Source organism: Lepisma saccharinum, chromosome 2 (genome assembly GCF_977018435.1).
Source record: "Lepisma saccharinum chromosome 2, izLepSacc3.1, whole genome shotgun sequence".
Taxonomy (NCBI): domain Eukaryota; kingdom Metazoa; phylum Arthropoda; class Insecta; order Zygentoma; family Lepismatidae; genus Lepisma; species Lepisma saccharinum.
The window spans coordinates 38,221,614-38,248,693 of record NC_139230.1 but is presented as its reverse complement, the minus strand read 5'-3'; the positions used below and the strand labels follow the sequence as shown (position 1 = coordinate 38,248,693).

The following is a 27,080-nucleotide window of genomic DNA, read 5'->3' as shown; positions in this document are numbered from 1 at the left end:
CTTAGCCATGGTGCGGGACATATACATTTTCAGTGGCTACCAAAATTAATATATCAAAACTAACCAGATTCACACATGAAGTAAGAACTTGTTTCATATATATTAATGACCCACATTTTCCATGAATCTTGAACACTTAACATTGTTTGTTTATGACATCTCAAGTAATTGCGAAAAACTGCAACTACAGGGGTACAAAAAGGAACTCTTACAAACTTGACATCTTGCTTTTATACATCAAGGTAAGGAAAGATTAAATATACTTTTACTTTGCAGCCGCTGACCTCTGTGGCGGAGTGGTTAGCACAGCATGCTACAATGCCAGGGATCTTGGGTTTGAATACTGGCCTGGGCATCAGTGTTCTTTGTGGTGTCCCTTGATAAATTTCATCACTCATCCTCATTTTCACGATTAGTCAAAATTGGCAGAAAAGCAAAGTAAAATAAACCAAATCAATCAATTTGCAGCCTTTCTCTAAAAATAGGAACCAAAGTTGTTTTGCAAGGCACTTACTATTTGTGCTGTTACCAGACTTCGGTTTCTTTGGCTCAATGGGAATTGTTAATAGCCAAATATTGAGTTTGTGCAGATGAAATGTCGGAGAGATGACACCTGTGTAACAGTGAGAAAAATAGTATGGACCTATTCAAAGTAGTCCCCCCCTCGACATTGTGCTGAAGTGTGAATCCCATGCAGAAAGAAGTGGCATGACTGTGGAATGAAGAACTCATCCATTGCATGGCATGTATATCTGTGGTTCTGAAACTGCACACCTGAAAGAAAGTGATCCAAAGTGGATAAAAAGGTGATAATCAGTTGGGGAGAGATCTGGTGAATATGGAGGGTAAGGAAGGGGTTAATACCCCAACTTGTGTAGTGTTACCTGCATTCTTTTGGAACAAGTGGGACAAGGACACAAATTGTATCACTACTTATAACAGTGTCATATATTTATGGTATAATGCTGCAACATTCTTGCAGCTTGTGAAAATTCACTTCATTTACTTATATGCTAATACTGCCAATTTAGGAGTTCTCACATTTATAGACAATATCTTCAAACAAGGTTATTTCCACATGTGTACCAGTATTGGAATTTTGAAGTTGATTTCAATAGGCACGCTAAGTAAAGACATCGCTAGCAGCCTTCTTTGTTTCCAGATAAATGTTCACTACACAACTTAGCTGTGCATTAGCATTGAAAATTAATTGTGAAGGGTTAAGTTTTATTACAAAGACAGCATATAGAAACAGTTATGTATGAAGCTGCGAATGAACCACATGATATTCTCGGTGCAATCCCTTGAGACAAAGTTCAGCAATAAATGTCTACCTCATCAGTGCAAGAATTGAAGGTGTGTTTAATTACCAATCTTGCCATTTTCCGTAATGTTATTATTATTATTTTCCTTATTATTATCTGTTGAATATGTGGAGAATTTTATAATTTTATTGAACACATTAAACACATCCCAATATTTTCAAGGAAGAACAAATATTATGATTAATATTTTCATACTAGTTTCTTCATTCTTCAAATATTTCTAACAATTTATACAAATGAAGCAGAAGCAAATAATGTGTAGTAAAATGTATCAATGGACAGTTGTTTAATTATCTGTAATTATTAATCAAAAATTAGTAAATACACCAATTACATATCTGTTATAACATCACTAAGACTTCGATACTACTTTTCATACGTGAGGTTTGCTATACTGCCCTGCTTTGTGGTCACATCATGCAGATTTTGATTTTGAAATTTTCAAGGGTGGGTGTTTTTTTCTGCTCATGGATGTACAAGATCAGGTCTATTCTGGAGTATTCAGTATTCTTTTCGATGCAACACAACAACAACAAGAAAACAGGACTTGATTAATGAATGCTAGCCCAGCATGCCTTCAATGTAGAACACCATGCTAAAATGAGTTAATATCACATTAGTCTGAAGGGTGTGCAGAAACAGCACGGTACATATATGAAATTAAAATTTAGATAAGAGTGGAATTGGCCAAGGGTCCCGGGTTCGAATCCTGGTCGGGCTTGGTTGTTTGTGAATGTCCATTCATCAATTTCATCCTTTCATCACTCATCCTCATCTTCGCAAATTAGCCAAGAGGCACAAAACGCGAAGTAAAATAAACTAAATCAATCAATCAATCAAGAGTGGAATTGGGTTGGCCATTTAAACAACCTTCCTAGAGCTGGTGATGGTAAGGTAGTGAGGCACTTCACTAAACACATTTGACTGTCACTAAATAGAATTTATATATTTTATTAAATGTTAATGTATGAGATTTACCCAAATACCAAAGAAGTGCATTATAATCTTTTACAGAATCTATGCAATAAACTCTAGTTCTTGTAGTAGAATGCTTATGTATTTTTTTAAAAAAATGCCTGATTATTTTACACCATTTCTTCTGTAACGTCTCATCTGTAATGATGTATCCTCAGAATCTATTCTTCACATTGGCACATGATATATGTAACCACTTTATTTCCTAACTGCTGTCATCATAATAAAAGTTACCCCTTCATGGTGTGTTTGCACATTGAGTTCTCGAAGTGGAAGTTTCATTTGAAACTTTTTGTGCTAGTGACATGTTTAACTGGCCTATATTGAATGTGAAATATGACAAAATGTTCAATTGCGATATTGTAGAATGCTCTCATGCAGTCTTTAATAAGTTCTGTGTGTTTCTGAACCATTTAGTTCAAACTGTAAGTAAATATATATGTACATAATAATAATATATTAATTTCATTTTAGGTCATTCCATTATCCTTCCTTTTCATTGGAATGATAACATTTAACAACTTGTGCCTCAAACATGTAGGAGTTGCATTTTATACTGTAGGACGTTCATTGACAACTGTGTTCAATGTTGTTTTAACTTATGTGTTACTAGGTATGTATACATATCTGTATATTGTTTGCTTTTTTACATCAAATTATAAATATCTTATTGCTAAATTACATGATTACGCTTGCTTAAAAGAAGAGTGTTATATTCTTAATTTCAGTTTGTTTTGGAATGAATAATTTTTACACATTACAACCATGCATTGCAAGTAGTTTTGTAATTACTCCTGACTTTCATTTTTACATGGTTTGGAGGCAAGAATTAAAGTTAGATATAAAACATAAAGCAGTCCTCTCAATGTGAAGCCTGGCAATAAGATTTCATGTGTTCTTCTTCTTGCTAATAGGAGATGCAGAAAGTACAGAAGAAATGTCATCTGATGCTCAATTGTGGAACAAAAGAGACTTTTTAGTACTAGGATTGACAGTCAAAAGAGTAATTAGGAAAGGTTGGGTGCTGGGTTTTCTAATGGCTAGAGTTCTTGCATTTGATTCAAGTAGTAACATTAATTTGTTAGCTACTTGACTCTGGTGTAGAAAACCAGGTAATGGTAGTCAAACATGCTGAACATCATCAAGTTTAATTATGAAAGGTAATAGTATAGATTAAAGGAGTATATTGCAAAAGCAGAGTAAGGTTTTTAGCAAATAGTAAAAAATAAGCAAGAGTGTGGTGGAAACAAGTAAACTAAATATGTTCTAACACTAGTATGCTCTAACACTAGTTTTACATTTTGCACATTTAGTAAATAAATAGAAGATAGATGTGTGCAATGTTTGAATTTGTAGGTTACATAACGCTTCTACATGAAACAGAAGCTTATCAAAGTATTCTACTAAATGAGAAAACTTTTTTTATAGCATTGAAAAAATTTGAAAATCACAATTGGTTATGAACAAGTACAGTGTTAGGGAAGGATGGGTTTTATGAAGTTTGTTAAACAATTGAAATTCCAGAAAAGGATAGGTATCACTCACCTTTTTAAAAGTAGGGTCTATTTTTTGTTGTAATTTAGTTCACTGCATCTAATTCCTTGCGAGGCCAAGAGATCGGAAGAAGTGTGGCAGGCGGTGCTAGCTGAGATGCCGACATTTTCGACCATTAACACTAGGGTCCCGGGTTCGAATCCCGGTCTGGCTTGTTTGTTTGTGAATGTCCATTCATCAATTTCATCATTTCATCACTCATCCCCATCTTTGCAAATTAGCCAAGAGGCACAAAACGCGAAGTAAAATAAACTAAATCAATCAATCAATCAATCGACCATTAACACCCCACTTATTTTTATGGACATATCTTTAGCATGCAGATATTTATATTAATATTGCAAAACGAGCACTAACCTGTGTTATAAGAGTTGTTCAAAGTGATGTCCACCTACATTCACACATTCCTGGCATCGTTTGATGAAATTTTGATTCACACACAAAAGTTCTTCTTCCGTAATTCTTCCAAGTTCTGCCCTTATATTGTCTTTTAGTTCGTCGATACTATGAGGGGTTTTAATTTTAGTAGCTTAGTGGCTGTATGTGCTAATGATTTTGACACACCCATCTCCTGTGAAACACGGCGTAGAGTTTTGTTTGGAGGACGTTCTAACGCTGCACCAATTTCATCGAGTTTTTCTTCGGTTAGAATCCGTCATTTTTGCTTAGGGGTTCTAAAATTTAATGATCCAGTTTCTCGTAATGTAAGGACAAGATGTGTAACTGTCTCTCTACCTGGAGGTGAAACGCCAGGGAATTTCTGTGCAAATTGCCTACACACGTCTTGACATGAGTCTGTTTTCACGTAAGTGTCATACATAAAAATTCTTTGTTCTAACATGAACTTTGCAGCTGGCATTTCAGTCACCTCACTTACACACAACACACAAACACACTGCAATTACACAAAGAAGTAGCACAGCAAGTAACCAAAAACCTTACAAAATTAACGTGCTCTTGGTTCAAGGTCTGTTCCTCACTCCTTTCGCAGCTCTGTCCAGGCCACATGTAGTCGCGAAGGAAAGAGCAACTCAAGCTCGGAGCTTTCATATTGCAAACAATGCTCACGAAAACCATTGACTTTTAACGGTTTAGTCTGCAATGTAATCTTGATACAGTGTTGCACATTCGAAACCTCCAAATGATTCCGAGCGAAGCAAAATGCTTTCGAAGGTAAACTTAAGCGGGATGTTACTGGTCGAAAATGTTGGCATCTCCGCTAGAGCCACCCGCCACACTTCTCCCAATCTCTCGGCCTCACAAGGAATTGGAGGCATGGTACTTGGAGGTAATATAAGATTTTCTTAACATTCATTTTGTGAATTCTTCCTCATAGATGTGTCAATGAAGGCTCCAGTTGTTTATTTCTTCCTTTTTTGTAGTAGTGCATTTTATGTTTTTAGTTTTTTAATAAAATTTCACAACTAGTCACTTGCCAGTATTGCGATATTTGCAAAATAACATTTATGTCTAATTTTGATTATATATTGTAAAAGGGATGGGCTGATAATTTTTTTTCTGATACTGATCAAGTACCGATATGTACCTAAGGCCGTGTCCGAAAGATGCAAGACTGTACTTGAAGCGATCATCATCCGAGTATGGTCTTGCAGTGCGGTCTTGAAGTCATTGACTGGAATTGAAAATCTTATTAATTGCACTGCAGTGCCAAATACGATCAGTAGATAAAACTTAGGATGCATTGTTTTCCCGACGTTTTAAACACTTTTGTTTTTCACCATAGAAATCACATAGCATTTTCAAATGTTCTTACATATACATTTCCACACATTAGAAGAACTTGAACCAACAACTTGCTGGCCCATAATGTATATTTAACCTGTGTTGCTGGCTTTGTACCTCTGTGATTTTAAACAGATGAACAACTAGTGCAATGATCTGTGGTGCAAGCTGTGCACTTGCATACTTCTGTACTTGGTGCTTTCGAACTGTACTAGGTGATGTCATTTCCGTCAAGACCATACTTCAAGTGTGTAATTTGTATCTTTCCGACAGAGCCTAAGAAGGTATCCTGACACAGTTCCTGCTAGTAGCTAGTCTGTCATCTGCTGGAAGACCTTGGCACTCATCACGTGAGTGATTCCACCCACTAAGAGGAGCTCTGGAGAGAGCACATGCTTTATTCTCTGTCTACCAAAGCTCGCCATTCTTAGAATTTGAAACCTTGGTTGCCATATCTACAGCAGAGGGGAGCAGGAGGGAAATGATGCATAGGGAGTAGATATTTTGGATGGCAAAAGGGCAAAAAAAAAAAAGGGCTTGATTTTATTTGCTTGCCCTTTGGTAAAACTTGTGCAACAGCATGATCAATCACACTGCATGAAACATACATTTGGCAACAACAGATCACGTAGTGATGAGGACTGTGCCAGGATAAACTTTGTGGCCTACAAGGTTCACCAATATCAATAACCAATATTCTGCTGATCCAATGTAAATTTGCAAATGTTCCATGAAAGTAAGTGAATGATTCGGTAGCCTCCCTAATGAATGTATGTGACCAGATTACTGCAACAACAACAAAAATTTTGTACATTTACTTTACATTACCACAGTCAATGAATACTACTTTTATATTCATTCATTGTAACAAAAGACTGAATTGCACACTAAATTACAGGTTATTTGTAGAAATATCAGATATGGTAAAATTATCAGGATCTGTGCTGGTAAACCAGTACATTGATATGCCTGTATTGGCTGCTACTGATTGAGTATGAATTAATCTGTCCAGGATCTAATTTTTACTATTTTTCTTACTCGTTTATTCTTTTTCACTGTGTCAACTTGGTGCGATTTTGTCAATCAGTAATACTGTTGTAGCCAGCCCCCATGACGGAGTAGTTAGCACATCATGCTACGACGCCAGGGTTTCCGGGTTTGAATCCTGGCCTGGGCATGGATGTTTGTGTGTGTCCATTCATCAATGTCATCATATCATCACTTATCCCCATCTTTGCAATTAGCCAAAAGTGCCAGAAAAGTGAAGTAAAATAAGAAACAAAACCAAAAAATACTTTTGTACATATCTTCCTTCAACATATACAACAAATGAAAATGTGCATTGATGTTTGTAATTAGTATTTGCATGAAAAATGCATGAACATCAATTTTTTTTTTGCATAATAACATTTTTATGGGTGCACACATATGTGTGTGTGCATGCACATATTATTAAAGCTTTTGGCATCTCATGCCACCTATAATTCTAGAACACACTGGAATAATTTTCTATCAATACTGCCCTTGAAGCATCTCGACAGTTCTTCGTGCCTCCTCGATGGTGCAGTGGTAACGTCATCGCCTTGTAATCAAAGGTTTCCTGGATTTGATACCTGGTGGAGGCACACAGTGGTTTGGATCCCACTTTAAACTGTAGGTCCAGTCCCAATTAGCCTTACTGTGCATAAAGTGGACTTAAAACACCAAATCAATCAATCGACAGTTCTTCAGTTAGATACCCAGTATATACCACTGGCTCTTTGACCTGTGGGAGCCAGTGGTGTATACTGGGTTAAGAACCCGGGCTATCGCACCATATCATAGTGTTCGAATGGACAGAAATTTGCTGTTGGGGGTGTTTTTGTTTTTTTAACTCATTTGGGGTGGCGGGTTGAAGTGATGATACTCTGTGCTTAAAAATATATACCTCATAAATTAAACATGGAAATGGACACTGTCAGTAAGGAAAGGATTTCAAGAATTTCATTCTTGTTTGCATAAATAAGAGGCCCATATTGTGAAATATTATGTAGGCCTATATACGAGAATAAAAATAAAATTTCAACCAACCTATTTTCAAGATTTTAAGTTCGGGTACTCCTTGTTGGCGCAGTGGTAATGTCGTTGCCTTGAAACTAAGGGGTCCTTGATTCAATGCATGGTGGTTGAGATACCACTATAACTGTAGGTCCAATCCCCATTAGCTTATCTGTTCATAAAGTGGACATACAAGAAAAATCCACAACGATTTGGAGCTTATCGACATTTGTAAGCCAAATAGACAGCTTGTTAATTATGTCCCTCATTTCAGTTCACTACACAACACAGCACATATCATTCACAAAAATACAATCCACTCACTACTGTATTCACACGCTGCCTCTAAATAAATTCCACGCACCAAGACCACTCGACGCAATCTAGACTAGATGGTCCTTGTCATTTTGCTAATTTTTAGATGCACTCATAAACCATTCCCACTCGGCCAATAATTTTCTACTCCCCACTGGATCTCTAGTTGTTTGAAGGTCAACGACCTCTTTTTCAACTCCTCTGCAAGCGTTCAATGATGTTCTTGTAACTGCCACATGACAAACTTTCCCCTTGCCTGCAATCATTTGGCTTCAAAAGTCCCCATTCCTGGGAAAATTACATGCTGGGAAAAATTGGTTTTCAACATTGACCCAGACTGTTGAGGAAGTTCAGAAGATTTTTCTCCCCCGCCATATGCAACCCTGTTCTCTCTCCTGTAACAGTTTGGCTCCACAATTCCCTGATCCTGGGGAAATTACATGCTGGGAAAAATTAGTTTGCAACATTGATCGGAGCCCTGTCAAGCTTGCCCGTCCTCCCCGTGGAGTTGCCTGCCGGCGTTGGGCCAGCCGCCTCGCGAATTCAAAGAAAGCGGGCAATGTTTCCAACTTCTAAGAAATCAGGTTCATCTTCTTATTGAAATGAATAATTTTATGCACATTTTCTGATAGATATTTTTTCTGTATTTTATTCACTGAGTCTGGGCTTCGCAGATAGCCTAGATAGCCCCGAGTATATGCCTCTGGTGGGAGCCATTTTCTTCTGACATCATCTGGCTTTTCCATATGTTCTTCCCTTTTTAACACTTTGAGTCCAGGGTTTTTTTAATTGTTAATTATTGGCTCCATTAATAATTAATAATTAGAGCCATTTTCTTCTGACATTATCTGACTTTTCCACATCTTCTTCCACTTTTAACACTTTGAGTGAAGAGGGGTTTTTAATTATTAAAATATCATAGTCTGCATATTGTATACTATTAGAAAAAGAAAATTAATTATCCCTTATATTGTGTAGTCACTAATGATTATATAAATTTTGTGCTGGACAAACATAATTGTAAATGAAGGCAGAACTACAGTGTGTTTTTCCATCGCTTGAGCCACCTGTCAGCACAAATTGCACACAAAACAAGCATCAGATAAAGCAAAATAATTTCACAGCTAATGATCGCAACATTGTACTGTAAGTTTTAATACTAACCAACTTACACAAAAATGGTTATTTCATTTTTTTTCTTCCTTGTTTTTTTGTTCTGTTATCTGTTTTATACATTGTGCAATAACATCTCTGCAGTAATTTATATCATGGCTCTTTTGCTTGTCTAAAGAAACAACCAATAAGATTTTGTTTCTCAACACTTGATAATGCTCAGAGAAATTGAGCAGAAGACCACATTTACAAGTAGTTTTCTTTGATTTTTATTATGTTGACAGGAACAGTGATTCACTTTCAGTGACACATCAAATCATTATTTATTTGTTTGCTTTCTTCTTGTAGGCCAGAAGACATCATTCCAGAGTATTGTGTGCTGTGGAATCATTGTTGGTGGTTTCTGGTTAGGTGTAAATGAAGAGAATGTTACAGGTAATTTGCAAAATTGAAATTGTTTACTTCAACATAGGTCAGTGGTGTAGCAGCCACCTCCGTAATACGTGTATGTATGGGGGGGGGGGGGAGGGGGAGGTGTAAGGGCCTCGAAATTTTCTCTTTTTGCTCCTGAAATTTTTTATAATCCCAAAAATTTAACAGATCCTTTGAAATGAGCACTGAATAGAAATACTTGCTTTTTTGTCAGTGAACTTAGAATACATATCAACAGATTTAGTTGTATTGTACACTTCTGTTCAGAGAAACTGGCACACTCGTTTAAGTTGAAGTCCACCTTTGTAGGCGATCGTGTCTGGCAGTACAGCCGAAGTAAAGGTTCGGAAAGCAGCACCACCCGACAGTGTTGCTTACTATCAAACATTTTTACCACATGCAGGGAATTTTGTGTCTCTCAGCCTCAAAGAAAAGGGCTAACTGAAAGATTGCAGCGTAAATATTAATTAACTGGATTTTTCATGTCTACAATCAAAGTAATGTAAATATGAAAAATTTGTGAAAAATATATTTAAGAAAAAAAGAATGCATTTTTGACGTTCGTGATGAAGTGGTTATCACAATGCATTAGAATGCGAGGGCCACAGGTTCAAATCTGGCTTGAACATGGGTGCTCATTTTTAGTCTCCCTTCATCGTCGCGAGTAGCAGAAAATGGAAGAAAAGCAACACTAAATAACAAAAATAAAAAATGCAATCAGAATAAGCAAGGTGGAAAAGCTGCTGTTGTAATTCTTGAAAATGATGCCAAAAAGACTTATTTTTTCTTTTGGAAAAAGTGTTTTCCTAGCCAGGGAGAAAGCTTGAAGAATATATAAACTCCTTCCTCATCCACTTTGGTAAACAGAATCGCAAAGTCAGCACAGAATATGTGATGGGAAAAATAATAGAAATCCGAAAGCAAGAAGAGTTTATGTCAGTCAGGGAGGCACATGAGAGGAGATACCCCCGCCCCCCCCCCCCCCCCACACACACACATCAGTCTTCCAGGCTATTAACAATAAGTCAATGGTTGTCCTCTCATTTAATAGTAAATTGAAATTTTTAAAAATAAAAATTGTCAGGCTTTCTTTGTTTTACACATGCACAAGTAGCCGAATGGTTTCGACATTTTCGGGTGTTGTGCTCGTTGAAGGTCGTCCTGATCTCTCGTCGTCTTCCAGTGATGTTCTTCCACTCTTGAAGTGCGCATGCCACTCAAAACACCTCGCAGAACTCATTGCAGCATCGCTGTACACTTGCTGAATCATTTCAAGCGTCTGTGGTGGATTTGCCCAGTTTCACACAGAATTTCACTTTCGCTCGTTGTTCTAACTTGCTGTCCATGATGAAATCTCAGACGTGGTAACGCACGTGGTCAGAAGAGCACCAGCTGCACAGCTCACGATGTACACAGGAAGATGGCTCTTGGCACACTGACTTATGAAGGTTGGTGCTCCCTGTGCCTGTGCATGCAGCCTTGCGCTGCCATCTGTTGGCGTGTTATAACCTGGTGCAAATTCTCAGAAAAGCATTTTTGAGGAAAAGCGGACAAACAACATTTTCTGAATGTAATTGATGTGCTGATTCCGAATATTTTGTTTGCCACTCTCGATTTTGATGTTATGTGCTTCAAATCACTAAAAAACAAAATGGCTGCCATACGAAATGAGCTCCAAATAACTTTTGAAGGAGCAGAAACAAAATAGTGATCTTGGTGTCAAACATTATGTTTTTGGGTATGCTGAATACAAATATTATGTTTTCTAATCTGAAAATTTAAGCTATGTGCTCCAAATCGCTAAAAAACCAAAATGGCGGCCATACGAAATGAGGTCCTAATAACTTTTGAAGGAGCAGAAAGGAAATAGTGATCTTGGTGTCAAACATTATGTTTTTGGTCATGCTGAATCCAAATATTATGTTTTCTAATCTGAAATTTTAAGCTATGTGCTCCAAATCGCTAAAAAACAAAATGGCGGCCATACGAAATGAGCTTCAAATAACTTTTGATGGAGCAGAAACAAAATAGTGATCTTGGTGTCAAACATTATGTTTTTGGGTATGCTGAATCCAAATATTATGTTTTCTAATCTGAAATTTTAAGCTATGTGCTTTTAATCGCTAAAAAAGAAAATGGCGGCAATACGAAATGAGTTCCTAATAACTTTTGAAGGAGCAGAAACAAAATAGTGATCTTGGTGTCAAACGTTATGTTTTTGGGCTTGCTGAATCTAAATATTATGTTTTCTAATCTGAAATTTAAAGCTATGTGCTCCAAATCGCTAAAAAACAAAATGGCGGCCATACGAAATTAGGTCCTAATAACTTTTGAAGGAGCAGAAAGAAAATAGTGATCTTGGTGTCAAACATTATGTTTTTGGGTATGCTGAATCGAAATATTATGTTATCTAATCTGTCATTTTTGAAAATTGTTGTAGTTTTTTTCTCTTTTTTAAATAAAAGAACCACAAAAATGACTAAACCTGTAATATGTATAAATTTGAAAAGACCTGCACCTTTGAGCCATCATCTTAAGATGTTTCTTATCAGTTCCTCCAGAACATTGCCACAAACAAAGGATTTAGCTACTTCAGATATTCAAGATACTCTCCTCAAAGCTGAAACACTGGGCCAGGTAAAGCTAGGCACCTTCGTGAAGGAAAGGATGATGGCCCCTGGTAAAAGTCACACACAAGTCAAGTTAAGTGATCCTCTACATAAGTCAAATGCAAAGACTTTTAAGTCCCTCTATGATGTTAAATTGGTAGTAAGTTACAAGGAAACCATTTTGAAAACTGACAGGAATATTCTCCAGCGCCTGCCTCGTAACTGCATATGAGGCAAGTCGTAATGTGGATCTAAATCGCATTTTGTGTCATGAACTAATGCCAAATCCAATCTCCCTTGTCAACACAAACGGAAGTCTGAGAACAGGAAACAAAGCCATTCTAGTATGTGATGACCAAGGATGTAATTTGTCCACCTGATATATCAATTCCGTCTGTGTCATGCCTTATAATAGATGGTCAAGCATTAGTTGTTGCACTTGGAAAGCCTGCAGGAGTTTTTAAACTTTGGTCAACTGGCAGATGTATTTCTTAACCTTGTTCTTTCTATGAGAAGAAGCTTTAATGTCACATCATGATGACACCTTTGATCGGTATAATGCAACTTCAATCAAGGCTGGAACAAGGGATAGGCGCTTGAAACATGGTCATTTAGTAAGGAGAGTAATAGAAAATGGATCCGTCCCAATCCCCAACAAATTCAGTGACTTTCTTGCTAACTCAGAGAATATAAAAGATTTGGCCTGTTTTCTCTCTAATCATTTGATCGACAATGCTCCTGAAGACAAAATATTTGTTGTTTCTGGTGGATTTCACAAGGAGGATGACATACGAACAAACAATCGTGATTTGTCTATTGAAGGATTGCAGGCAAACCACGAAGAGGAGGACACGCGCATTGTACTTCACTGTCTTCATTCTGGTGCTGATAACATTGTTGTCTCAGCACGTGATGCAGATGTATTAGTGCAATTGGTAGCGTTATTTCACAAGATTAGATGTACGAAATTGTGGTTGCGAGCAGGAACATAAAAAAAAAAAAAAAATACATTCCAGTACATGAAGTCAGGCAGAAGCTTTCATTTACGGATCCTGTCTTCGAAACTCTCATCCCATTCCACGCCATAACAGGATGCAACACAGTATCCTACATTGCTGGGATCAGTAAGAAGACAGCATGGAAAATATTTAACACTAATAATAATAATGATCTACTAAATCTTGGTGTTGAAGAATTGAAACAAGAAACAGCACACAAGGCAGAGAAGTTCATATGCAAGTTGTATGGTGTACCGGATGCAAGCAGCTGTGATGAAGCCAGAGTAAAGCTGTTCAGCAAAGGAAAAACACCACAAGCACTGCCCCCCCCCCACTACCGATGCTCTACGGGAGCATGTACAACGGGTCCACTATCAAGCCATGGTGTGAAGGCAGTCGGTCATACCAAAACCTGTGTTACCACCACCTACTGTATTGGGATGGAAAATGGTTGATGGACAGCTCGTTCCAAAACTTCAATCGCTGCCACCAATTCCACAATCCTGCTACGACATTGTCACCTGTGGATGTTTGGGTGGTTGTATATCTGCTATATGTTCCTGCAGGAAAGGCCAGCTTGCATGTACTGCAGCTTGCAAATGTGCAGATACTGGCACTAAGGAGTGCATGAATATCCGTGACTAGAAAAATGTTATACTACTATTTTTGTAGGAAAAATAAGGTTGAATAAGGATAACGTGCGGATTTATCATACACTGGTACTGTTAATATTTCAATATGGTCTTATGCTTTGAATAATATTATTATTTTGCATCTTTACTTTAGCAATGTTCTATACTTTTTTCTGTATTAAAAACCTATTGTTAAACAAGAATCACTGTTTTATTCCTACTTCAAAAGTATGGATACGAAACATTGCATGGATGCACGTAGCCGCAATTTTGTTTTTTTACCAATTTGGAACAAACAGCTTAAAATTTTAGATTAGAAAACATAATATTTGGATTCAGCATACCCAAAAACATAATGTTTGACACCAAGATCACTATTTTCTTTCTGCTCCTTCAAACGTTAATAGGAACTCATTTCGTATGGCCGCCATTTTTTTTTAGCGATTTGGAGCACATAGCTTAAAATTTCAGATTAGAAAACATAATATTTGTATTCAGCATAAACAAAAACATAATGTTTGACACCAAGATCACTATTTTGTTTCTGCTCCTTCAAACGTTAATAGGAACTCATTTCGTATGGCAGCCATTTTGCTTTTTAGCGATTTGGAGCACGTAGCTTAAAATTTCAGATTAGAAAACATAATATTTGGATTCAGCATACCCAAAAACATAATGTTTGACACCAAGATCACTATTTTGTTTCTGCTCCTTCAAAAGTTAATAGGAACTCATTTCGTATGGCCGCCATTTTGTTTTCTAGCGATTTGATGCATATAACACCAAAATCGAGAGTGGCAAACAAAATATTCGTAATCAGCACATCAAATACATTCAGAAAATGTTGTTTGCTTGCTTTTCATCAAAAATGCTTCCTACAGTCAGAATTTTCGAAAATTGTCCCAGTCTATTACAGAACTAGTCTCGAAACTTTTTGATACCACCTCCTATACTACATACTGATCCACACACCCCTTCTCAATGCTCTGTTTGTGTGCACCTCAACCCCACCACAGTTCCATGGATTATGGGTCACAGTGACTTTGCATTGAGGTGGTCACAGTTCAGTAATCACTTGGTCTAGACACTGACAAAGGATTGGTCCAGTGATATGATGTAAAAGAGGAATCTGTTTAAAAAGTGTTGGACTAAGAAGTAGGTGTAGTTTTCTTTAAGTACCTTTACTGGAAGAATTTTTAAATATTGATTAATTAAATAAATGTACTAATCATGGCTCTCAATGTGTTATCTTTGCAGGTTCCCTGTCTGTCATAGGAGTTATTTTTGGTGTCTTGGGGTCTCTGTGCTTGTCACTTTATTCCATCTTTACGAAACGAGTGCTACCAACTGTTAATAATCAAATATGGCTCCTGTCCTATTTTCTCAATGTCTATTCTTCAGTACTTTTCCTGCCTCTGATACTTATAAACAAAGAAGTATCTGCAATCATAAATTACGATGGTTTATTCACCCTCACATTTTGGAGTTTAATGACCATTGGTGGGCTTTGTGGATTGGCAATTGGATATGCGACAGCATTACAGATTCAGGTAAGAATGGATTTTACTTTTATCAAATCTTGCCGTAATTTTCATAAACACAGAATAAAGCAGAATAAGTAATTTTTGGCAAAGATTTCAAGTTCTTTGAGTCCATCTATATGAAAGTGGCATTGGTTCTCAAATCTTCTCCAGATTTTACATTGTCAATAACACAAGAGAAACTCTTGAACAGTGCATAAAGTGTATAATTTTAGCAAATAGTGTGACTTTTCTTCTTAGGTTCAAGGGAGGCCAAGTTTCGTACATGCTTTTCGAGCATGATGGACCAAGCTTGAGAACTGAAATTTGAATCAGGAAAGCAGTAGCGTGGCGTGGGATTTAAAAGTGTTACTGGTTATCAGTAGGACATTTAAGGGAGACTTGGGCACCTCCCCACCTCATGCCCCCCCCCCCCCAATGTCTTCCAAGTAGTTAAAGTTATTAATCAGGAAAAAAAATGTTGACATAAGGACTGAAGTGAAATCGCAAACATTGGTTGTTTACACAATAATACGTAATTTGATACTTACAGAAACCTCGAAGGCTAATTATAGAGCAGATCAATCCAATGACTCTTCTTTGAAAATAGTTATATGATGCTGGGGTCCCGGGTTCGAATCCTGGCTTGGGCATGGACGTTTGTGATGTCTATTTATCAATTTCATCATATCATCATTTATCCCCATCTTGGCAAATTAGCCAAAAGTGGCACGAGGGAAGCAAAATCAATCAAATCAAATCAAAAAAGTTCTATGATGCTGTCATAAAGTGAAGTTTTTAATTTGAATTTGAATTTTTGGGTGCTTCATGGTCATGGTCCATGTTATCCACACCTGAATTCCACACTTTTTTTTCACCCGAAAATAGAGTACATGGCCAACAAAAGAGTTTTGACAACTGCGCACATCCACATAACCACGGATAGTCATTATACCACAAAATATTGAAATGTCGGTCATATCCAGCAGATGACTTGGTTTTTAAATCATTCAAAATAGGCTTTGGCCTCCCTTTCGCCACAATTTTGCTTTTTTCTGCAAAAGAACGAACCGAAAGATTGCTTCAAAATATCTTCTCTCGCATGATTACGCACACTGTTCAGATAGGATGAACCTGCCACCTCAGAACTCGGAGCAAGCTCCATTAATTAATTGACAATGCCCGAAAACAACATAAAGACGAAAGACACCACTCACAAAACTTGCACTGCACAGTCCCTCCCACAAACCGTTGTTTACTTTTGTAACACGTGAAGCACCCTCCTGCCCCCCCCCTCTCAGCATCGGCGCTTCCCCAATATTTCCTTCGGAACCTGCAAGAAGTCCAGTTCTACTACTGTTGCCATCTTAGTTCTTTTGAAACCAGATTTGCCCAAATCGTGAAACTTTTCGTTTCAAATAAGACGAATGTAGAGTAGATGTAGTCTTCATCTGTTTCCTAACTACTCCCACTCCCATGTTTCGCTAAATCCACTGAAATCTCATTTCTGACACCACTACTATTTCGTATATTTTATGTCCTTTGCTACCTTTAAGGCTTTCACTTTATAGGATAATCGTGACGATGAGGATGCATGGTGAATTATTGAAATAAAATTATTATTTCTTTGTGTATGTAATTATTAATTTTTATAATTATGTAAGGAAAATAATAATAACAATGAACATTCAAATAACCATTTCTTGCTGAGGATTCGAACCTGCGACACCTGACACTTCAGAGTGTGCTAAGATAACAATCGGGAAATTATGCTTGTAAGTAATGTTTTCACCCAAAAACAGTTCTACCACCTCAAAACCATTGCTTCAATCCGAAATTATTGCATTTGTGCGACAACGTATGTCAATCTCAATCGGCCCTTTCAACAATTATCACAAATTCCTGTAACCGAAATTATATTATATGTGTGAAATATAGAATTTTAGGTTGACATTTTTAGAAGGACAGCAGACACCTTGATCATACCCATCCCTCTCCGCTCCTTCTCGCCCATGATGTCGAAGAAGGACAAAGAGGACTTTCGTAATCGCTGATATTTAGAGTAAATACAAAATATCACTTGGTAGTTTGCTTTTCCCCCAGTGTGATTTGATTTTTTAAAATTTTGATTTGGCAATTTAAGTCCACTTCATGCACAGTAATGCTAATCGGGACAGTTTAAATTTGGATCTGAACCACTTGTGCCTCCACCGGGTATCAAACCTGGGATCCCTTGATTATAAGGCGGCGACGCTACCACTGTGCCATCGTTCCCCAGTGTGACTGGACACCTTCAGAGTAAGATAGACCCGATTAGACGACTTAGCTCTTTTCTGTCAATTGAATATGGCAACACTGATCTGTATCTGGTAAGGATCACTGGCAACTGCGCCGGCTAAACAGGCATGGCAATAACCTGCCTCCTCCTCCCACCATAACAGTCTTTGCCGCTACGCGAAGTCTTCCTTGCGGTGGCTCAGGGCCCTTTCCTCATGTTGCCTGTGGAGGGTACCGGATCAGTCCTCCTCTTCGCTTTTGCCGGTGTCAGAAAAAATGTCAGTCTGCAATGTTTACTTTACGACAATATTACCAGTTTATGTACGTAATAATATTTTAAGACGGGTTCTTCAATTCTTTATATTTTGGTGTTACCTGCGGTAACAGCGGCTACATGCATGCCACGCCTCTGCATGATAGTGTAACTTTGTGTGTCATGCATTCACTGAAATATTTTCTACATAATTAAGTATTTGATCTCACACTTTTATGAGTTAAGAGGTGTAGATGTATATTCTTTCAATAATATGCTTTGCTTGCAAGATTTGTATGTTGTCCATATAAAGTTAATAACAACCAACACCAATGTTTACATCAGGATACCTTTAACTGACTCCAATCTCAAAGAAATGCACACTGTGATCAGCCCATCTCTGTGTCAGAGTGGTTAGCACAGCATGCAACAATGCCAAGGGCCCCAGGTTTGAATCCCCTGGTCTGGGCATGGGTGTTCTTTGAGAGTAGCATTCCATTGTCGCCGTGTAATCAAGGGGTCCCAGTACCCTTTTGTGAATGAAGACAGTGGATCTTCGAAATTAATAGGATTGAACCATTAAATTGTGCAACGCGGATGTGCGAAATCTTCTAAATTTCACGTAAGTAAGGGGTCCCAGGTTCGATACCTGCTGGTTCGGATCCAACTTCAGTTCAGATTAGCCTGTCTGTGCATAAAGTGGACTTAACACAAAATTTCGAAATTCATTCTGTACCTTGATTTTTTTTTTTATATATATATATATATATATATATATAATCAATTTCAATAGCATGTGCTATGATTGGTCGACAATCTGTTGTGAAAGGTTTTATTTAGAAGCATTTCTAATTAGATATTCTTGGATGTTAACCATGAATTCGAGAAGAAACATGACATGTGCTCTGACGTCACTTCTTTTAAGCATGGAATTCAATGTGTTGTTTGTGTTTCATTTGATCGTGTATGGACAGCTTGAGACAGGATTTTGTATGTACTTTTAAAAGTGTAATTTATGACTGAATAACCTGCAATAAATATGCAGCACAGTAGTGAAGCGTAGTCTTACGAAGGAGACAAGCGATGTTTCAGTGCAACAAAATATGTAGTACAATGGCATGCCGAAAGAAAAGGGGGGGGGGCTATTCAAGGTTTATAGTCTCATTGGCCCATTCGCTGGATTTGACAAAATATCAATAAAGTGACTGCACTAAAAATAAACCATGTGGTCCGCAAACGTCACATTTATTTTCAAAATTCCAGGTAACGTTATTCGTATGGTAATAAACATCTTACATATGCGAACTTGCCGCATACGACTAAAGGTGTACGGAATTTCTTATTTATTTATTAGTACCCACTTTAAACTGTAGGTCCAGTCCCGATTAGCTTATTGTGCATAAAGTGGACTTAAAACGTGAACTCAACAACAACAATAAAATTTAAAACATGTTCTTCTGTTCACAATGTAGACGATTTTCTTCTGTGCTGTGTACAAATATCAGTAGATAGTTCTTTTTCAGATAGCTTTATTTTCACCCCAAGTTCTATTCAAAATCCATCAATTTATTGAATGTAGTTGTAAAATTTGAGAAACAGCTAACTTGAATTACTGTGTAAATAATTTGGCAGTTGCAAACACTGGTAGCGGTCAACACTTCTGACATACTTTGAGCTGAACCATGCTGGATGCAGGTCCAAGGTCCATCAAATCTTCTCTCCCTCCCTGGGGAATCTCTTCATGGGGGTGCACATTCCACTTCCTGGAAACACAAACGCTCGACCTTTGCCATCTCGCCCCAACTTGCCAATTTTTTACGCATTTTACATTTTGCGAAATCTAAAATAATTTGTAATATAATATGATATATATGGAATTTAGAACAGTGATAATAACTTCTTTTAGTTATTTTATGACTAAGAATTATTATTATATTCGCAATGTTGTTTTCGTGTTCATGAAGACAAATATTCGTTACTATGTATCCACAGATGTATCCTTCTGCTTTCGGTTGAGCTCAGCTATTTTTGGGAATCACGCAAGCTCAGAAAGCAGAGCTTTTTCTAGAAGCATTGTGGACAGTTTCCACCCGAATTTCATGCTTCGCCATGTGACTCCTTTGGGTGCGTTATTTTCCCACAGAGTGGCCGCAAGCATTGAAGCTGGTGCTTGCTACAGACCTGCTGAGGAAGTTTGAGGCCGTATTCTTTCGCGAAATCGAGTGCGATGTAAAATAAATAAGGCTAAAACATTAGGTACATTAAATGATATTCGAATTTGCCTTTGATGCAGCATCATGGCTTATGTGATTTATTACAAAAAATAAAAAAAATTGTGAGACACTCACTACAGTGTTGCATGAAAAGTTTCTTGTAGTTAGTACAGTCTGCAGCCAACAAATTTTCAAAATTGAAAAAAACAACTTTTAATAACCATTGTCAACTGTATATGTAAGGTTAATTTATGTGAGAACGAGCAAACAGAGGAAGGGGACAGGACCGGATTTGTTAATGTAAATGGATCTTGATGTTCCACAAATTGAATAACACCAAAAATGTAGATTGTTGAACTAAAATTTTGTTTGTAATTAAGTATCCTAATCATACTTTTCATACATATGAATACATAAAATAATGCATATTTGGCATAATACATGATTGTAATGTTTTGTGAATTTTACCAAATTTTATGGTTAAAGAACAAAAATTACCGTGAACATGATTATTCTGAAGGATGTACCCAGCTATTTTAAAATTCTGTATATTATCATGTATGAACTTAGAAATATTTAAAAATAAAACTGAAGTAGATTGATATGGCATGGTTCCAGTGAAAAACTCTGAACTACTATAAATTGTAACAGTGTTTGAGGAATCTGTATCAGTACCAGTAAGAATGGTAAGAGTATCAGGAGAAAGATGTTATTGGTTGATGTCAACTACAACTCTGGGTTCTGTGTTTTCTTATTTGACGAGTATTTAAGGCTTATAATCAATGTGCAACATAACTTTTAAGACTTAATTTTCAATGTGGAAAAGTAGATCCCCATCTGCTGTTTTATTTGAGAAATAAGTTGACTTTAGTCCACATTTTTATTTCTTTGTTACTTTTTTTTGCCATAAAGTTAGTAAATAAAACCTAAAAATCAATTGAAATGTGTTACTACATTTTTCATTTCATCTGTTGAAGTGAACATTTTCCCTAATACTCTGAAAATTTTCAATTTTGCTTATTTGCTTTCAGGTAACTTCGCCATTGACGCATAATATTTCTGGTACAGCCAAAGCATGTGCACAAACAGTATTAGCAACCTTTATCTACAGTGAGCACAAATCTTGGCTTTGGTGGCTGTCAAATTGGTTGGTGTTAGGAGGAAGTGTTGCATATACGCGTGTGAAACAACTAGAAATGAAAGTAGCATATAAACAAATAAAGGCTGAGATTTAAATGAAAAATTATTTATGTGTTTGTTACTGTCATTTATCTTTTTTTAATGTGTAAAATTTTCAGTTGTTCATGAAATTTTTAACTGATGTTATGTATTGTACTTAGGGCTAAGCAGATACTACAGAATTTTATACTGATGCAGAATTTTACAGGTTTCTGACATTTGTGTGCATGTGAATATAAATACATAACATTGCAGAGGTATTCAGTCAGTGCATTCAGTCCAGTCTAATCAAAATTTTGACTTAAAATTTTCTTAGTAAATTTTCTTAGTCATCTATGTAATAATAAAGAAATTGTTATTTTTAAAGAATTTCGTGACAGTAATTAGGAATTATTCTAAATTTCTGCATTTTGAAAGCAACACAGGAAATATAGTTTCCTTTTTGTAAACCACTGCACCACTGCACTCTGCAGTGAAAATACATGACGATCCATGATTAGGTTTAATACCCATTAAGTCAAATTATGCATAATACACTTCCAAGCCAATTTTCAAACATTTTTGCTGATCACAAATGTAAAGATTTTCAGTTTTAAATATAGTTCAAGAAAAGAATAGTATTGAGTGTACATTCGATAAGCCTGTCAAAAGATGTAGCAATATTTTATTTATTTTTTTAGGCTTTGTTTGCATGTTTGTATATCAAATTCAAATGTTGAAAATTATATTATACTGTTAGATTCTACTTACAAAACTACTCTAATTATATGAATGTTGAAGATAACACTTGGAAAATACCGTCCATTCAAAAAAGTCTGCTTTTTTGCAACTAGTCCTTATGTTTAGCTATGAATTCTGCATTGGAAGTTGTATTTTAGATTTAGAAATGAATGTTCGTATACACTAGGGAGGTAAATGAAAGCTATGGAACAAGAAAAATGTTACCTACCAATGTACATTTATTGTGAAAATAGTCCAACACAAAAGCCACAGAAAGAGCTTATTTTCCCCGCAAAAAAAAAAATCAGTCCTAATCAAACTTGTTTTAAAAGTTTTCTGAGTGACATTCTCACAGATTTTCAGTCAGGTGAATTTTGGGAAGACTGTACATTAGTTCTCTCTTAGAGTTGTTTCCAAATATCACCTGCTTGAAAATCTGAAAGAAATTCTGCTCTTGTTAGTACTTATTCTTATGGTATTCAGGCATAATATTTTACAATGGATAAGATCCAAAAAAAAAAGTGCACTAGTCATCAAATTACACATGTGTGAGAAAGCCAATACTCAATTTAGAAATATTGACTAAAACTGACATACCAGAATTTAAATCAGTATTTATAAATTTAAACCAGTTTCCTTTAAAACTTGGTTTACAATGACAGAGCCTAATTTTAGCATAAGGTTATTCTGTAGTGACTGGTAGCCATGTGCTATGCCAAATTTATTAGTAAATGCAATTTTATGTGGTATACATATTTTAATTTTATTACACAAATACACTATTGTTTTGAAATGTACATATTCCTGTACTTTGTATAAAATTGGCTCCATAGATATGCAAAATATCGCTCTTTGTGCAATGTAGAGAAAATATTTTTGCAGGTTAATCACTATTTCTTTCTTTTTTATTTGACCAATACATATACATAATTTTTAGCACAATATTTTAAATATTTATATAACTTATCTCAGATTATGTAAAACAAATTTTCTTTGTAAAGTTCCTGCTTTTTACCAAAAATTTGACATAATGGAAAGTAGAGCTTTCTTGTTTTTACATCAAATGAGCTTTTGAAGTACTCACTCACAATGAGCACTGAAGTGTTCAGTGTGTAGTGCATAAATTATAAAGCATTAAATGCTAATTCATGGCATTACATATCATTATATTGTTATTGTAATATATTGCATTTGAATGAGAAAGTATACCTGTGGAATTCTGTAAGAATAAAAAGAAAACTGAAAGGAAATAGAATTGTTACTTAATTAATAGAGTTTTAAATTTCCCAAAGGACAAAACAATACTACAATGAATTAAATGCTAGATTATTGCAAAATACAAGGTAACCAAAAAAGTTCTTGCCATTTTTGACGTCCCATTAATCATGCGCTCACAGAGAGGAAACAAAATGACGCACGTGCCTGCCAAGCGATCAGGAGTTAGTCTGACCATCGACTGTCAGTAATACAGGCACGTTGCGCACACACAGCAGCCATAGCGCGTCCAGTGTCGAAGAGAAATGGAGGTATCGAAGCAGCTTGTTCGTGTGTGTTTGTTGTATGACTTTAAAGTGGGCCTGTCAGCTGCCGCATCAAGTCGCCGCATTTGCCAGGCATTTGGGGAGAATGCTGTGAACGAACACACTGCCAGGCATTGGTTCCAGAAATTCCGTTCGAAGAGATATGAGCCTTTCGGATGAACCTCGCAGCGGACAACCACATGTGTTGGATGACGAGGCCCTGAAAGCAGCCATCGAGGAGGACAGTGGTCTAAAGTGTGATGAACTTGCAGAAAGGTTCCATGTTTCCGTTGAAATAGTCAGACTGCGCCTGCATGGGATAGGGAAGTCATACAAGTTAAGCAAGTGGGTACCCCACACATTGTCGGCAGCCAACAAGGAACAACGAGTGACAGCCTGTTTGTCCTTGCTCACTCGGCACCTGAACACACCCATATTTGATCGCTTGGTCACTGGTGACGAAAAGTGTGTCCTCTATGACACTCCCAAGCATACCAGACATTGGTTGTCACCACGTGACCCTGTTCCTCACACCTCAAGACCACCTCTGCATCCACGAAAGGTTATGCTCTCTGTATGGTGGAATTGTCTGCAAGTGGTGCATTCGAGCTCCTTCCACCTCCTTCCACCTGGTCAGACCATCACTGCTGACCTCTACTCTCAGCAGTTGCAAAGGGTGCACCGTGCATTGCAGCAGAAGGAACCGGCATTGGTGAATCGCAAGGGTGTGCTGTTCCTGCACGATAATGCCAAGCCACATGTGGCAAAAAGGACCCGGGAGACCCTTCAGCAACTTGGCTGGGAGACACTGTGCCATCCACCATATTCACCGGACCTTGCACCAACAGATCACCACCTGTTTCATTCCCTCGACAACCACCTCTGTGGGAGATCCTTCGCAAATGAGGGAGACCTGCGGAATGCACTCACGGACTTCTTTGCATCCAAGCTGGCCGAGTTTTATCACCAGGGTATTGTCTAGCTGCAGGAACATTGGCAAAAGCTGTTGGATACTGATAGAGATTACTTCAAAACCTAAAGGTACATACCATCCACTGTATTGCTCTTTGTTTATCACTGCTCTAGAACGGCAAGAACTTTTTTGGTTACCTTGTACGTATTGATCTACATTTTTTTTTTTCCAAATTGTGACATGTTATTTTCAATCTGTTACATTCAAACCTTATGAAAACATTTATGAAGCATCAGTTTTAAACTTACCATATGTTTAATCTCAATTTAATGTAATGTTATGATATTTATCTTGATTTTTGTAGTGAAAAATGTGTGTTCCAGAGGCAATTTTTTTTTTGAGCCTGTCTGCAAGATGTAACTATGAGAAAATTGACACTTTTTAACTTGGGTATTACCTAACCTTTCAGATTATTATTGGTATGTCCATAAATTACATATCGTTCCTGTATTTTTCCATCTTATACAAAAAACAATAGTGAGGATATGTAACTTTTATCTGTTACTGCAGACTGTATAAAAATAAGTATTTTTTTCAGGTAGGCAACAATTTTATGTCCAAGTTGTTATTTTAATTGCATTGGCAGTTGTCACTTAATGTGAATTTTGTGTAAAATCAAGTATGTTACCTAATACCTTCACACATGACCAGGGGCATGGTGGAAAGACAAACAGGTGGGTGTCTCTCAATTGTGATGTCATGTGAATGGCCAACCAGCTGAAGAGCATATCTACTTCAGAGTGGTAAGGAAAGTTTCCAGGTGTTATTTTTTGACACTGTTTTAGGGAATTGTGTTTTATTCAGCCTTTAGTGCGAGAATCTAAAAACATTACAAAAACTACTATGACTAATTGTGCTGTTTATGGCTGTGTAATTGTTAAAAACCAACCTCCGTGATGAAGTGGTTAGCACAGTGTGCCAGGGGCCCTGGTTCGAATCCCAGCCTGGGCATGGGTGTCCTTTTGAGTGTTCTTTCATCAATTTCATCATATAACAGGGTGGCTACTTACCAGGAATTCCGTGAATTATTTGCTCCGGGAATTATGTGTGCATTCTGCGTGAATTTTTCTCCGTGGGCAAGAAAAATTGAAAATTTCGTTAATGCAAATCTCATTGAATTTATACATATTTATAAATGCTCTGAGGCAAATTTTTATTTTTATTCAAGAGGAAAAGAAAGCTGTGTGGAAAATCAAACAGTTTTCTCTCAATCCGTTTCCTTTGTTAGTGTCCTTTGCAGACAATCTATCTGATAAACAGAAGATTGCAACATAAGATATCTTGAAGTTGATTAGGCAAATTTTAGTTTGAAATTCTTATACGGTTAACAATTTTTCATAGATTAGTATATACCATAAAATTTAGGAATTGTAGCTTTCCTGGCGACATGATTCGAACAGATGTTCTTGGGTTACCAGCCAGGTTAAATCGGCGTTAGCTTCCAACATTTCGAGTGCATACATTGCTCTCATCTTCAGGGAGCAACACACTCAATGCAATGTATGCGTGAGTGCAAAACGTTGGAAGCTAACGCCAATTTACCCTTTAGACGGCCGAGCAGGTTTACGATAGTAACCCCGTTCTGGCCCAGGCTTCTCGGCGGGAATTTTAAATTCGAACACTCTTTGGAGGAAAATTGTTATAACTCTGGCACTATGGGAGCAATCTACTTCAGATAACTTTTGTTTTGCAGCTAAAACATCAGTGCATACAACCATGTACAATTCAGAACGCCGGACCGAGGAAGGGGGCTTGGGGGCACGACCCCCGAATTTCAATGGAAAAAAACAAAAATCTGGAGTTTGCCCCCTCTTCTCCCGCTATTTTGGGGAGAAGGCACGAACCTTAGTAGTCTTTTCAAAGAATGGACGTTTCCAAAGAGAATGAAACATGTTCCTGGGTGCCATACAAGTTGAATAAAAAGCCAAAATGTGAAACCTTGTTTTTCTACTTACAAAAAATAGGTAATTTGCATATTGCTTAGAAATTGTTATAACTCTGGCACTATGGGAGCAATCTACTTCGGATAAGTCTTGTTTTGCAGCTAAAACATCAGAGCATGCAACTGTGTACAATTGAGAACACTGAAGCAAATTTCAATGGAAAAAAACAAAAATCTGGAGTTTGCCCCGTCTTCTCCCACTATTTTGGAGAGAAGGCGCAAACCTTAGTATTCTTTTCAAAGAATGGACGTTTCCAAAGAGAATGAAATATGTTTCATGTTCCTGGATGCCATACAAGTTGAATAATGAGCCAAAATGTGAAACTCTGTACGGAAATGTGGTAGGGATATGTTGTGGGGAGAGGAAGGGGCCCACAATGTGAATTTCCCAGGCTTGCTCCAGACCTGTGTCAGAGTTTCCACCCCAAACATAAAGAGTATGAAGGTCCAAAAAGCACATCCATTTCGTAATCAGCACCATGATACCATTTGGTATCAATGGGCCAGTACGACCTTACTTTTGATGATGCCATATGGTATCATCAGGCCAGTAAAGATTAACCTAGCTGGTAACCCAGAGAACATCTATTTGATTTGTTCGAACATTTGTGCCTTATATTTGTAGATGTATTTCGACTCTAAAATATTAAACATTTTAGATATGTATACCGTTTAATTGAATTAAATTAGAATTTTGAATAGGATTGGAATAACACAAATCCATTTATTATATTTGTGTGGGGGGGGGGG

General features: G+C 37.0%; 1 protein-coding gene across 1 annotated transcript in view; it reads left to right on the top strand.

Moving 5' to 3' along the window:
* LOC145983999 (GDP-fucose transporter, Golgi-like) overlaps positions 1–23,136 on the top strand; it is a 54,145-nt gene extending 31,009 nt beyond the window's left edge. The window contains exons 3-6 of the mRNA XM_083117277.1: positions 2,775–2,913; positions 9,411–9,497; positions 14,991–15,283; positions 21,028–23,136. Of these exons, the coding sequence (XP_082973403.1) occupies positions 2,775–2,913; positions 9,411–9,497; positions 14,991–15,283; positions 21,028–21,231 (723 nt within the window). The 3' untranslated portion in view covers positions 21,232–23,136. The remainder of the gene's footprint in view (positions 1–2,774; positions 2,914–9,410; positions 9,498–14,990; positions 15,284–21,027) is intronic.
* Positions 23,137–27,080: the final 3,944 nt, after the last annotated feature.